Here is a 12,514-nt window from a genome sequence, read left to right on the forward strand (position 1 = left end):
TTACAGACTTATTCAAAATTTCATACCTGTAGCCCTAGCTATCCTCTGAGTTTGCCTTGGCAAGAAGGTGGGCTCAGCTTGATATAAGCCAGTACTGCTAGTAGTACTAGCGAGGTATGCTAATAGTCCACATCCTCAGAACCTCAATATTCTAATGGTCGGCAGCTGTAGCCAGGTGTCTCAGTTCCACTGTTATAGTCTATGCTGTGTGTCTACCGGGGTATTATCGGGGAAAACTGTTTATTATGGAAGAAAGAAAGTGACACCTCTAGAAGAAGCAGGAGAGTTGCCAAATTCCCTATTGCGGCAGGTGAAACAGCTGCCTGAGATGTGAATCTCTGTAATCGTTGCACTTCCCATTGGCCGAAGAAGAGGGGTGGGGCCCGCTGAGCGAGTTGCCTGTTTGGGGAAGTCACGCAGCGCTTAAAAGGGTCCATGGAGAAGGACAAGTTCACCGTACGTCTTCCCCCCTTTGCTGAACTTGCGGTCGATACTCATCTGCCTCTCTCACGTCTTTTAAAATGAGTATCATTGCTGTTGCAGGAGGCACGGGAAGTGTGGGACGAACAATCGTCGAGGCGTTGACTGCTACGGCTAAACACAGCGTGATTGTCCTCTCACGCACTGTATGTCTTGGAGCTGGTGACCTAGCTGAGTTATATATGGGCAATATTGATATTGTATAGCCGAGACCCAGCACCAAAGATGTCACTTATCTCGAAGTGAACTATCAAGATGTTGAAGCGACCGCTGCCACCCTGGAGTCCGCCAATATTGACACGGTGATCTGCGCAATCAGCATGCTGTCTGAGGAGTCGAGTCAAACCCAAAACAAGCTGATCGACGCATCGGCCAGGTCAAACGCGACAAGGCGCTTTGTGGTCAGCTCATTCGACATCTACTTCAAGGAAGAGTATGTTCTTGCATGATTGATGTCAGACATACAGTATCACAAGACTAATGACAGCAGACACATTGGAACTGTCCCCGCCGCAAAATGGCAATTCGACGCCCTCAATGCCTTGGCGAAAACAGGTTTAGAGTACACTCGCGTTGTCAACGGTTTTTTCCTGGACTACTACGGCATGCCTTATTGGCCTACCCATCTGAAACCATGGACCAACTCGGTCTCAGTAGCGGGCAAATGGGCCGTCATTCCAGGTGATGGAACATCCAAGGGAAGCTTCATCACGTCACAGGATATGGCGAGATTTGTAGCTCGAATGATGGATTTGCCAAAGTGGAAATCGCTCACGGCAATCGTGGGAGAGGAACTTACGTTTTTGCAGATTACTGAGATAGCGGAGAGAGTGCGTGGTAGGTGACGCTGTTTTTTTTTAGAAAAGATGACGTATGTTGATGGATGAATAGGTGAGAAATTCCGCGTTATCTTTGAGAGCATGGATAATATTGCAAACGGCAAGATTTCATTCCCGGAGTTCCCAGAAGCAGACTATGGGTTTTCAGACGAACAATGGGAAACCGCACTCGCAGGCATCCATTACCTAGCCGGGATGGATGTGGCTTTGGTGAAGACCGATGATCCTCTCAATGATCACTTTCCGGAGCTCAAGCTGACAACCATCTCGGAAGTTATTGAGTCATCCTGGACGGGTAGATGAGTCGTTCCATATACCAAGATTGTTATGTAGTTACGCCAGATTTACGAAGGATCTCCTACCGTTTAGGCCTTTATTCAACTTAAACGACCTCTTTAGTTAGTTCCAGTAAGACTAATTGTAAAGGTCTACCTGATGACTGGTAGAAAATCGAGTTCCAAGTTTCTGACGCTTTGAAGATTCAAGGTTAGGGCGATTTAACATGCAGTCCAGTGCACTATCATTCAATGGCCCAAGGATGTTAGGCCTTCACTCTCCATTCAGGATTCTTCACCCTCTATTCAGGATTCTTCACCCTCTAGTATTGTTCGAGTTAAGGGAATGTCAAGAAAGATTACTGTAGAAGTTACTGTGGTATGTAGTGAGTCCCAAGCCAAACTGTCACTCCAATTCCTTCTTTATACAATCCAAGATCCTTGATAAAGCTTCCAGCAAATACATTACTTTCCTTCACAGAAACAGCAAGACAGCAAAAGCCTCTGAACAAATATATTTCCTCCCCAAGATAACCAGCTCATGCTAGACAGTCCCATCAGTTCAATCTCCTGAACATTCTACCAAATCCTTCATCATCCAAGATCCAGCATAGGCTTTTCAACAAATTCGTCCCCAAATAACCATTCCAAGCCATATGATCTCTATAATCTCTTCCTGATAATATCTCCAAATGACCATTTAGCCAAGACATAAGAACCAATCTAAACCGAACGATATGAGCCCTTAATTCTCTCCAAAACCAAAATCAAGCCCCATCTCTTCATTGTCATACTCTGCCGGCAAAAGCCCACATTCTCTGATATTTGCTTCCGCAAGGTCCTGCAACTCGTTCAAATAGAACTCAAAAACTTCCGTCGGATCCCGACCCGGCACTAACGCATTCCCGAAAAGCTCTCCCCGGTTCAAACAAATCTTTTTTTCTCGTCGTCCTGAGAGCGGTTTTGGAAATATCGACTGTGAAAATCAACTGTTAGCTTTTTCTTTTGTCCATGAAGATAAATGGGTCATTCTCGCCATTCGCCATCAGCTCCGGGGAGAAACGAGGGAGAAGGGAGAAGGGAATAGGAAAGAAATAAAAATACCTCAATCTGCACCAACTGCATCCCTTTCCTGTAAAATTCCACCGCACCATCCACTTCAATTTGATCTACCTGGGGTCTATAAACCATTATAGCCCCTTCAACTCGATTGTCAAGATGAAGCGTCCACTGAACAAGGATAACGACTTGCACGTTCGGATAGCTGCCGTAACCCCAGAGATCCACGTCGTTGTACATCCGGTCTATACTCTCCTTCCAGCCGATTTCGAAAACAATGCGCGGCATTTTCTGGTCGGGTGTGCGTACTTGGATAGCGGGTTGTTTGGCGGATAGGTAGTATGGGTAGGTGAAGCCGTCGGTCCCTACGGATTGTTAGTCACGTTCTCTATAGCATTTCCCGGCAAGCCTGTAGGGATGAGAAAAGCGAAAAAGAGAGGGGGAAGGGAACTGGGAGAACTTACATTCCCCTTCAAGAATCATTAACTGTCGAAACTCGGAGACGGTCAATTTTCCGTGAAGGTACAACCCCCTGATCACTCTGCTGAACCATTCTCCGATCGTGTCGGATATGCTCGTTTGTTTGCTGATTTCAAATCGCTGCGTCAATGAGTCGTAATGGACATGGGTCTTCATATTGTCTATATCGTTGATGTCGTTGGCTATTGCACATGCCATCTGGTATCCCATGTCTGGTTTTATAGGGCCGTAAACTATTGTGTCGACATCACTTTCTGACGCATCGAGGACGTCCTGCTTAATTGTTTGATAGACTTCCTCGTAGGTTGGAGTTCCCTCGCTGCTAGCGGGGCAGGTGAGGGGGGCAATGTTGTAGCTGTCATCAGAGATATGTCCACTCTTGGGGGACTCGATGTTGAGGCTCCCATATGGGGAGAACCCATTCTCTGGGGACGGGTTGTACATGCCCTCATCCTGGATGAACCCGTTCTCCGGGGGTAGATAGTAGATATTCTGATCCGGAATGACTCCGTTCTCAATGGTCTCATTGACAAGTTTCTCATACGGGATGGTGGAGGCGATATCGAAGGACCCCTTGCTGGTGTTCTCAAATGGGATGGACCCATTTTCGGGAGACTGAGTATTTTCTTCCTCATGTATGAAGGTCTCGTTGTTGACAGATCTGCTTTTAACAGATCGGTTGTCCAAGGTTGCTGAGCTGTGGGTGTAGACCGAGGCAGGAGGAGTGGCTTCAGGCTGGGGAGGACTCGCGAGATGCCTGTATTCCTCCGGAATGGGGTCCTTGTCGCTCATCTCGCTAGGATGCCATCGGCCAGTATAGAAATCCACGTGCCCGAGAGGGTGGGAATCTGCAGTGTTGCTCGTCATTTTGATATGAATATTTGTGGTTGGATCTGAGAAAAGCGAATATTGTGAATATGTGTAAGTGTTGTAGGCATCTCGTAGATAGAAGAAAAGGGAAGAAGATTTTATATTTGCGCAAGGCAGCAGCGCAGGAGTCATAGTGAAGAGTCATTGCTAAATGAGGTCACATAATCACATTTCATATGCTATTGTTGTCCACCTGCCTGTGTTAAACTTTATGACACTATTCAAATCCTCGGTTCAATCAAGGCACAATTACCTGCCTGATCGTGTAAGCCTGAGGCTAACACCCCATATCCAGGATGACAATACCGCTCATCATCCTCGACTGGACGCAACAATCCCCTCAGCCACCTGCACCAACGACTCCCCAACCACATGCATCTCCCCAAAGAGCTGAGGGATCACCTCACCCTCCAGGGCCGTACAATACGCCGCCTTAAACCTATCGCAACATCAGCCATCATTCTAATGATAGAAAGGGAAATGGAAAGAGATCTCAAAACTTACCCAACCCTCCTCGCAGCCGAGACATCCCACGCATGCGCCGCCGCAAACCAGACCTCTCCATGCTCTCCCGCATCCTTGCTCAACCTCTCCCACAACGGCCCATAAGCCCTCAAATCCGGCTTCCCAACGCCCGCCTCATCACAACTAAGCAGCTTCCCTTTCGGAATGCCAATTCCGCCATCATCTAAATTAGCCCGCACGCGATCCAGCCCGCCAGCTGTGAGTCCCCACACGGTGAACCCAGCGTCATGCAGCAATCGTACACACTCCTTGGCACCCTCTCTTGCTTCTAGCTCCCTATGCGCACTCAGCAAGATCTCTAGATCTTCCTGGGACGCGAATTCCCTCGGTGATGAGATTCCAGCGATATGAAGAGTCCTGTAGAAGAGGTTCTCGAAGCAGATGTCGAAGGGGACGTAGGCGTTTGCGATGCTAAGGTAGGCGTACTCCCGCTCGGCAACTTCGAACCATGTTGCGACGAGATGGGTCGGTGTGATATTTCTGGAGAGGAGTTTGGGACCGAGACGTGAGTTTAGGGCCGAGATAAGATTGTCGTAGGTGATTAGGGTGCCGACGATGTCGAAGACAATGTGTCTGGGGGGCATTTTCTTTCCTGGTTGGCGGTTGGTTTATAGTACTTTATTTTGGTTCTTTGGTTTGTCTAGTGGGAAGAGAAAAGAGGAAGGGGCTAGGTACGATTGTAATACGCGTGTAGTTATGTATAGGAGATGAGCTAGGGAGACGATGTTTGTAGGTTGGAATTTGGGTACAATGTGACCTTGAGGAAAGAGTTGCGGGAAAGATAAGGGAAGTTATACAGCTCGTGGCTGAGAGGATCTACTAAATTACTATCTACTACCTCATTGATCAGTGCGCATGGGGTTGCGTGCGGGGTATCTATACGACATGGTGAGCTAAGTGTGTCATAGTACGAATGATTGATCAGCAAAAATATCAAACGACGGTGTTCTATTTAATTTAATTGGCGAGATGAGCGATTACAATCAAGGGGTTGGACTCGTCTGGTCAATCTCTGACAGATGAGGAAATAGATAAACAGCAAGGGCGTGGCATGTTGATCAATAAGAAACTGATGCTATGGAAGATCCTCCGATATAGGGGACCAGGAACCCAGCAATGACGTACACTGTGAGTCTCTGGATCGAATGTTATGGCGGAAAGAAACCAAGGAACCAGCAATGAGTCAGACGGAATGGTATTGCCGCTAGTAGGTAAACATGATGGGTTTAGGATGTATACTTCCGATGGCTTGGCGTCGACCAGAAGGAAAATGTGGCTCGGTAAGCCGAGTCAGGGTGTTGAGAAAAGGTCATGCGAAGAAAGCTACTTGCAGAATCGAGACTTATAGTTGATGCCAGTGAAATTTGTGCGCGAAAAATCAGAGAGTATATCTCCACAAGTCAAAAAATGAATATTCACATTGCTTATGACAATGTAACTAGTTTTCACAGAGTTTCACAGAGGAAACGGTTATTAGACAGGCTTTCTAGCAGAGCATGCCATCCTTGATGTCTCCCGTCCACAGTCAGACACAACAGATCGGCATGATTGGGTGAGGGCAAAGAGATTAAAAAAACAGGTGGGGAATTGAACTGAAAGGATGGAAGAAGGTGAAGGTGAAAGGTAGAGAAAAAAAAAAAAAAAAAAAAAAAAATTAAAGAAAGAAGAACCCTGGACGCATCCCAATGCTAAAGAAAGGAAGGAAAGAATGAGAAAGAGAGAATGCACGGAAACACCCCAACAAGTGGCCATACACATGATCACCGCCTCCAACTCGGTTCAAGGGAAAGAGAAGATCGATCGATCGTCAACATGACTTCGTCCCAATGTACATAATCGTTATCCACTTCTCCAGTGTCGTCATGATTAGACATTCTTGTACAGCAGCAGCGGCTCGCCGACGTTCTCGATCTCGGGGATCGTGCACTTCAGGTCGAAGGCTTTCGCCAAGACAATTTTGAAGATCTAGGCCGGTCAGTATAGTCCCATCAATACGAAGCGGAAACACAAACCTTTTGCACGTTGATCGAGTGGCTGGTACTGCTGAAGATCAAGCTAGCCTTCATAGCCCGGGCAAACCGCCTCGCCTGCACCTAGTTAGCGGGCGCTCAAGATCTGTGTCGACCCACATACCTGAATGGAAATCTCCTCCTGGTCCTCGCGCGGGAAGTTGACGAAATGATCGTACTTCGTGCCAATCAGGAAAGGAATGGCAGTCTTGTTGAATCCTCGGCCCTGGCGGTACCACTCTTTGATCGAGTTCAACGTGCTCTTGCGGGTGAGGTCGAACATGAACAAGATGGCCACGGCGTCATTGCACACCAGCGGAAGCATGTTGACAAATTCACGCTGACCACCAAGATCCCAGATCGAAAAGGTGATCTCCGTATTGCGGATGGAAATCGTCTTCTCCATGAAGTTGACGCCTGACCGGTCAGCATTCTTGCCCATTCGCCCGGAATCAAAAGCCCGACGTACCCAGCGTTTGAATGTAATCCTCATCCCAGCTTCCCTCCACGTATTTGACCATCAGACTCGTCTTGCCGATCTGCGCATCGCCCACCATTCCGACCTTAATCACCACGCTGTTCTTCGATTGCTGCGACTGCTTCTGGCCCACCTCCTGGGTAAGTTGTGAGTTGCCGGGTCGGTCATGGTTCTGGGACAATCCCGAGCTCGGTCGCGACGACGAAGGGGGCAGGGGCTGATGGGTCAACGTGGGCGACAGGGTCGGACGAGCTCGATCGCCATCCACCGACTGGACATCCCGGCTGGGCGAGTTGAATTCGTAGGTATGGGAGGAATAGTTGGCTCGCGAGTCGCTGCTGTAGCCGTTGTTGTTGTAGGCCGACGTGCTGACCATCTCGTCCGGAGCGACCAGGTCGGTGGCGTGGGTGGGCATTTCGAAGGCAGGCTGATTCTCGTGGGGCAGCTCCGCACCGTCCGAAGGGCCGACAGGAGGGATATGCGTCGGATCCATGCTGGCGGTGGTCGAGCGATATGTTCAAAAGCAGGGTAAAGAAAGAATGTTCGATCGGAGCCTAATCATGGAGAATGTAAACATGGTCAGCTCCCGGCGGTACAGTGGAGCGGGGGGGAAGGCCGAACCAACCGAGATTCAGTATTTGGATATCACAGCGACGGCTCACCAGAGCTCATCAACAGGTGAAGAACAATTCACGATTAAGGAAAGTCGGGGAATGTTAGAAACTAGACATATGGGGAGTTAGCGTGGTCTGCAGGAAAAAAACCCGGACGGAAACATCCACGGTCGCTTTAGCCGCCGAGTCGGACTTGTTGAGGGGGGGGAAGCAGGAGGAAAGGAAGTTTGTTTGTATGCACCTCTGCAGGAAAAACGATGTGACATGTGACGCCAGCAGCGCCACGGGAGGAGAAAAAGACGGAGGAGGGGCAGATAAGCCACTCAAAAAGAAGACAGGCAAGACGGGAAAAGAGACAGAGCAGTCCTCCAGCCGTTGCAGGGACGAAGCAGACCGGAAGGGAAAGGGAAAGCCGCAGAATCGAGCTGAACGAGCACAGCCCCTGGACCGGTGCCTGAGGTCAACAACTTCCCAGGATTTGCCCGATCGCCCCGATGCCCCATTGGGTTTAGTGCCGACCTGCCCGCCGTCCCTCGGAAAAAAGAGAGAGAAAAAAAAAAAAAAAAAAAAAAAAAAGCGGCAACCCTAAAGAAAGTCATTGATTTTCTCGCCGAGCAACTTCTTTCCTTCCCCGTCTTTCTGCCGCACGACTGGCTCGTCGACAGCACCCGGAAATCCCTCCTCTCACCTTTCACATCATCATTCATCATGTCTAAACGTTCCGCCGACGTTTCCGACGAGCAATCCGCCGCTCTGAAGGCTGGCGACCGCCCCGTCACCCAGGCCCCTCCGGACGAAGTGGGGGAGTTCGAGGACGAGTTCGAGGATGAATTCGAGAGCGAAGATGAGATCCTGGAGGCCGGTGTCGACGGGCGACCCGATGCCGAGCTGGAGGAGGAACAGAAGGGTACGTCCTAACGTCTATACGGCTGTCTTGCGATTGCTAATGCCGATGCGACCGGCTCAGAGGCCATGGAGGTCGACCAGCAGACATTCATCCCCGGAAGAACGAAACTGGCCCCCGGAGAGGTCCTCTCGCCCGATCCCTCGACATACGATATGCTACACACCCTCAGCACCCCCTGGCCCTGTCTGTCGTTCGACATCGTGCGCGATTCCCTAGGCGACAACCGAAAGACCTACCCGGGCACGGTCTACGCGGTCGCCGGCACCCAGGCCGACGGCGGCCGGGCAAAGGAGAACGAGCTGATGGTGCTGAAGATGAGCGGACTGAGCAAGATGGAGAAGGAGAACGAAACCGACTCCGAGAGTGACGACGATGACGACGTGGGCGAGCCCATCCTCGAGTCCAAGAGTATCCCGCTGGGCTCCACGACGAACCGCATTCGGGCGCACCAGACCCCGTCGCAGTCGGGTGACTACAACAAGCCGCCTCAGACCCTCACCGCCACCATGCTGGAGAACTCACAGGTCGTGATCCACGACGTCACCCAACATCTTGCCAGCTTCGACGTCCCTGGCACCGTGATACCTCCCTCCGCATCCAAGCCGCTCTCGACCCTTCGCATGCACAAGTCGGAGGGATACGCGCTGGACTGGTCGCCGCTGCAGCCCCTTGGCAAGCTCCTGACGGGTGACAACGACGGATTGATCTACGCGACGACGCGCACTGAAGGAGGCGGCTGGGTGACGGATACTCGGCCATTCACCGGTCACACGTCCTCCATCGAGGAGCTGCAGTGGTCGCCGAACGAGAAAAACGTTTTCGCGTCTGCCAGCAGTGACGGCAGCGTCAAGGTGTGGGACGTGCGATCCAAGTCCCGCAAGCCCGCGGTGGACGTGCAGGTGTCGAACACCGATGTCAACGTGATGACCTGGTCCAACCAGACATTCCATCTGCTGGCCACCGGTGCCGACGACGGACAATGGGCTGTGTGGGATCTGCGACACTGGAAGCCATCCGCCCCGTCGACCCAGAGCACGGCGTCTCCCGTCGCCGCGTTCGACTTCCACCGCGAACCCGTCACGAGTATCGAGTGGCACCCGACGGATGACAGTGTTGTTGCCGTGGGATCCGCGGACAACACGGTCACTCTGTGGGATTTGGCTGTCGAATTGGATGAGGAAGAGAGCCGGGAAGCCGGCATGTCGGAGGTGCCGCCGCAGCTGCTGTTTGTGCACTACACCGAATCGGTCAAGGAAGTGCACTGGCAAGCGCAGATGCCTGGTACCGTCATGGCAACTGGCGGGTCTGGATTTGGGTATGTTCCCTTTTTATTATTCCTATTAATGAACCATGCTAACCTATTCTACAGCATCTTCAAGACAATTAGCGTTTAGATAAAAGCATATTTTGAATGAAGATAATGATCACACTAGAGTAATCCCGGATTATTGGGGAAAAATGAATTCAATATTTCAAACTTGAAACCTATTTCCTCATCCTAATATCTGGAATTTTGACGCCGTCTCGCAGTCATACGAAGGACCCAGCAATATCTAGGAGCAACAAGCCATTCACGCAACTTTATATAACTCTTACTGTACTTGAAGTTCACGCTGTTCACCCCATCGCTACACCTATACAACTCGTCCCAACTCCCTCTACTATCTGAATCCTACATCCACCACTTACTCTTCCACTCAATCGTTCCCACTCGACACAAGGACCAACTCAACAACAACAATCTCCCTCCCCCCAACCCCCTCCCTCCTCACCCCGTCCACCTGAAACTTCGTCCCCGGCAAAAACGTATACTCAATCTGCCCATCGACCGCCAACGGCGTAACAAGACTCATCCCTTCCCACACCGCAGATTCACTACCCGGCTTTGCCACCAACAACAAGCCATTGCTATACCCCATAGCCGTGTCTTTACTATCCGTGAAACTCATGAACGCCTTCGTCGTCAAAATCTTCCCCTGAACCACATACTCCCTCAGAAAGACATCCACGTCAATCCGTAAGGGCTCCCCGGGATTCACGGTGCATGTACATTCCCGGAACCCGATCCCGAAATGATTTAGCGATAGTTGTCGCATGTCAGGTTGGCCGCTGTACACGACGGGTCGTTTATAAACTGACATCCGCGGGAGAGAAGATACAGCTAACCCCATGATTCGGTTCTGGATGTCGCTGAGCCGGTGCACCTGCGGAGCTACTTTGTTGAGTTGGGTCGTGACTTCGGCGAGCGAGGATGCGGGTTTCATCATGAAGGAGTTCATGTAGGCTTTATCGTTTGGGGTGTAAGTGTCCCAGTTACTGGTGTAGATCTGATGAGTGATGCTCGGCAGGTCAAGTTGATATAGTGACGTAGACGCAGAGGTGGATGACATTCTGGTAGTGAGATCTTCCAGTGGGGGAGTATATTCGAAGATCTTGAACAGGACGTTACGCACGAATGACGCGGTCGTCCAGTCGTAGATGCAGAGTGCCAACTCGAAGCTGTGAGTCGTGAAAGGGAAGAAGCGTTTTCCGAGACGGTTGATGGTGGTTTTGTGTTTGCCGCCGGCCGACGGGGGGATGTTTTGGTAGGGGATGTAGGATTTGCGGATCATCGATTTGAGGAACTTGACGTCCACCGAGGAAGGGTTGGGGAGTGGCTTTAGGGGGATGGTCGTGTTAGGGGTTCGTGGGTGGATGTAGAGATATTCGAGGTCTGGGGTAGTCGTTCCATAGTTAGGTATAGTAGGTAGGGCATAGTCCTGGGGTTGGGAGGGCAGAGGGAGACGGTACCTTCGCCCAAACACGGTTCTTCAAGGGGGATGATGCTTATTATGACAGATTTGGTATCTTTGTTGATCTGGATAGCTAGGTCCATAGGCTGTTTTGTATCTGGGTTGATGTTCGGGGCAGATTCTATCACTGATCCATTCGCATCAAGGGCTACTGTCGTGGCTGATGGTATCTCTGTCAAATCCAGAAACCCTAGCTTATCCACGATCAACCTGGAAGAGAGACCTGCGCGGGTTTCGAAGTTATCGATGGGCCGGAGAGCGTCAATGGGCTCACCATCGCTGAACCAAAGACGATGTTTACGTTCCCACTCGGCGATGCGCCACATAGTCGAGAAAAAGGACACACTCTGAAGGTAATGTCTTCGCCAGTTGGGCTATAAGATATATATGAACGAGAATATCCAAGAGAAAATTGATAATTCGAATACCTACAATCTTGAGAAATGCTCCTCAACAGTACCAACCAAAGAAAAAAGAAAGAAACGAAGGGAAAGATCCCACAAGGGCAGATGCGCTACATTATGTCTATCTGCAAACACTGCGCCTATCAATCGAGCTGTGTGGATCAGCTGGAGACCTGCAGCTACATCCTGCACTCTTGTCACCGGATCTGACCGTATGTGGCGTGAGCTGAAGCTGAACTACTGGATCGACATGGATCGGTGTGCAGCGTGTGACCCCATCTCCTCAGCCGGCAGCTGGCTCGGGGATTGTCGGTCGTGTTCAGCGAGGCCATGGCTCTAACCAGAGAGCTGTCAAGCAGGCTTACAACATTCACTCATTTATAAGCCCATGTCTTTCGATAGTGGGGACACAATCGCAAATAATAATGACCAGGTTGTTGACGTTGTCCGCTCTACTGAGTTAGAGCTGCGGAAGGGTCGCCGTACTGTAGAAGGGACGGTCGGGAGTTCGCGCCGAGTATTTGCGTGTCTTCGATGGCCTCGTATTGTTCAATGGGTGGATCAACTGGATGGTAGGTATAAACGTGCAGTCTCGAGCGATCCATACATGTCTGCAGAAAGATCAGAGCAGCGGTATGACAGCGGCTTCGGCAGCATTTGCTTGGCTTGTGGATTTATTTGGGGGAGTGATACAGACACACCCCATTTGACTTAATCAGCTAATAATGCTAGTTAGTTAATTTCTGAATAAATAAGAAAAGTAACGAAACATTATAGGTTTC

At 50.3% G+C, this 12,514-nt stretch overlaps 6 protein-coding genes across 6 annotated transcripts; 2 read left to right on the forward strand and 4 right to left on the reverse strand.

The window, feature by feature from the left end:
- Nucleotides 1–521: 521 nt before the first annotated feature.
- Nucleotides 522–1,622, forward strand: KD926_002605 (NAD(P)-binding protein; the record flags this gene model as incomplete). The annotated part of the gene is made up of 4 exons (XM_053094301.1): nucleotides 522–626; nucleotides 687–913; nucleotides 971–1,317; nucleotides 1,372–1,622. 4 exons carry the CDS (start codon nucleotides 522–524, stop codon nucleotides 1,620–1,622), a joined length of 930 nt encoding a protein of 309 aa, XP_052950921.1.
- A 717-nt stretch (nucleotides 1,623–2,339) lies between these two features.
- KD926_002606 (uncharacterized protein) lies at nucleotides 2,340–4,000 on the reverse strand (the record flags this gene model as incomplete). The annotated part of the gene is made up of 3 exons (XM_053094302.1): nucleotides 2,340–2,570; nucleotides 2,699–3,018; nucleotides 3,118–4,000. The coding sequence occupies 3 exons, from the start codon at nucleotides 3,998–4,000 to the stop codon at nucleotides 2,340–2,342; spliced, it is 1,434 nt and encodes a 477-aa protein (XP_052950922.1).
- A 315-nt stretch (nucleotides 4,001–4,315) lies between these two features.
- Nucleotides 4,316–5,112, reverse strand: KD926_002607 (HAD-like protein; the record flags this gene model as incomplete). Its single annotated transcript, XM_053094303.1, has 2 exons — nucleotides 4,316–4,442; nucleotides 4,508–5,112. 2 exons carry the CDS (start codon nucleotides 5,110–5,112, stop codon nucleotides 4,316–4,318), a joined length of 732 nt encoding a protein of 243 aa, XP_052950923.1.
- Nucleotides 5,113–6,394: 1,282 nt separating this feature from the next.
- KD926_002608 (Spg1/Tem1 GTP-binding protein) lies at nucleotides 6,395–7,508 on the reverse strand (the record flags this gene model as incomplete). Its single annotated transcript, XM_053094305.1, has 4 exons — nucleotides 6,395–6,493; nucleotides 6,541–6,615; nucleotides 6,662–6,954; nucleotides 7,007–7,508. 4 exons carry the CDS (start codon nucleotides 7,506–7,508, stop codon nucleotides 6,395–6,397), a joined length of 969 nt encoding a protein of 322 aa, XP_052950924.1.
- Nucleotides 7,509–8,337: 829 nt separating this feature from the next.
- On the forward strand, nucleotides 8,338–9,930 carry KD926_002609 (ribosome biosynthesis protein RRB1; the record flags this gene model as incomplete). Its single annotated transcript, XM_053094306.1, has 3 exons — nucleotides 8,338–8,536; nucleotides 8,597–9,851; nucleotides 9,906–9,930. The coding sequence occupies 3 exons, from the start codon at nucleotides 8,338–8,340 to the stop codon at nucleotides 9,928–9,930; spliced, it is 1,479 nt and encodes a 492-aa protein (XP_052950925.1).
- Nucleotides 9,931–10,233: 303 nt separating this feature from the next.
- KD926_002610 (uncharacterized protein) lies at nucleotides 10,234–11,654 on the reverse strand (the record flags this gene model as incomplete). Its single annotated transcript, XM_053094307.1, has 2 exons — nucleotides 10,234–11,249; nucleotides 11,327–11,654. The coding sequence occupies 2 exons, from the start codon at nucleotides 11,652–11,654 to the stop codon at nucleotides 10,234–10,236; spliced, it is 1,344 nt and encodes a 447-aa protein (XP_052950926.1).
- Nucleotides 11,655–12,514: the final 860 nt, after the last annotated feature.

Source organism: Aspergillus affinis (assembly GCF_023601865.1).
Source record: "Aspergillus affinis strain CMG 70 chromosome Unknown NODE_157_length_70448_cov_87_304344, whole genome shotgun sequence".
Lineage (NCBI taxonomy): Eukaryota > Fungi > Ascomycota > Eurotiomycetes > Eurotiales > Aspergillaceae > Aspergillus > Aspergillus affinis.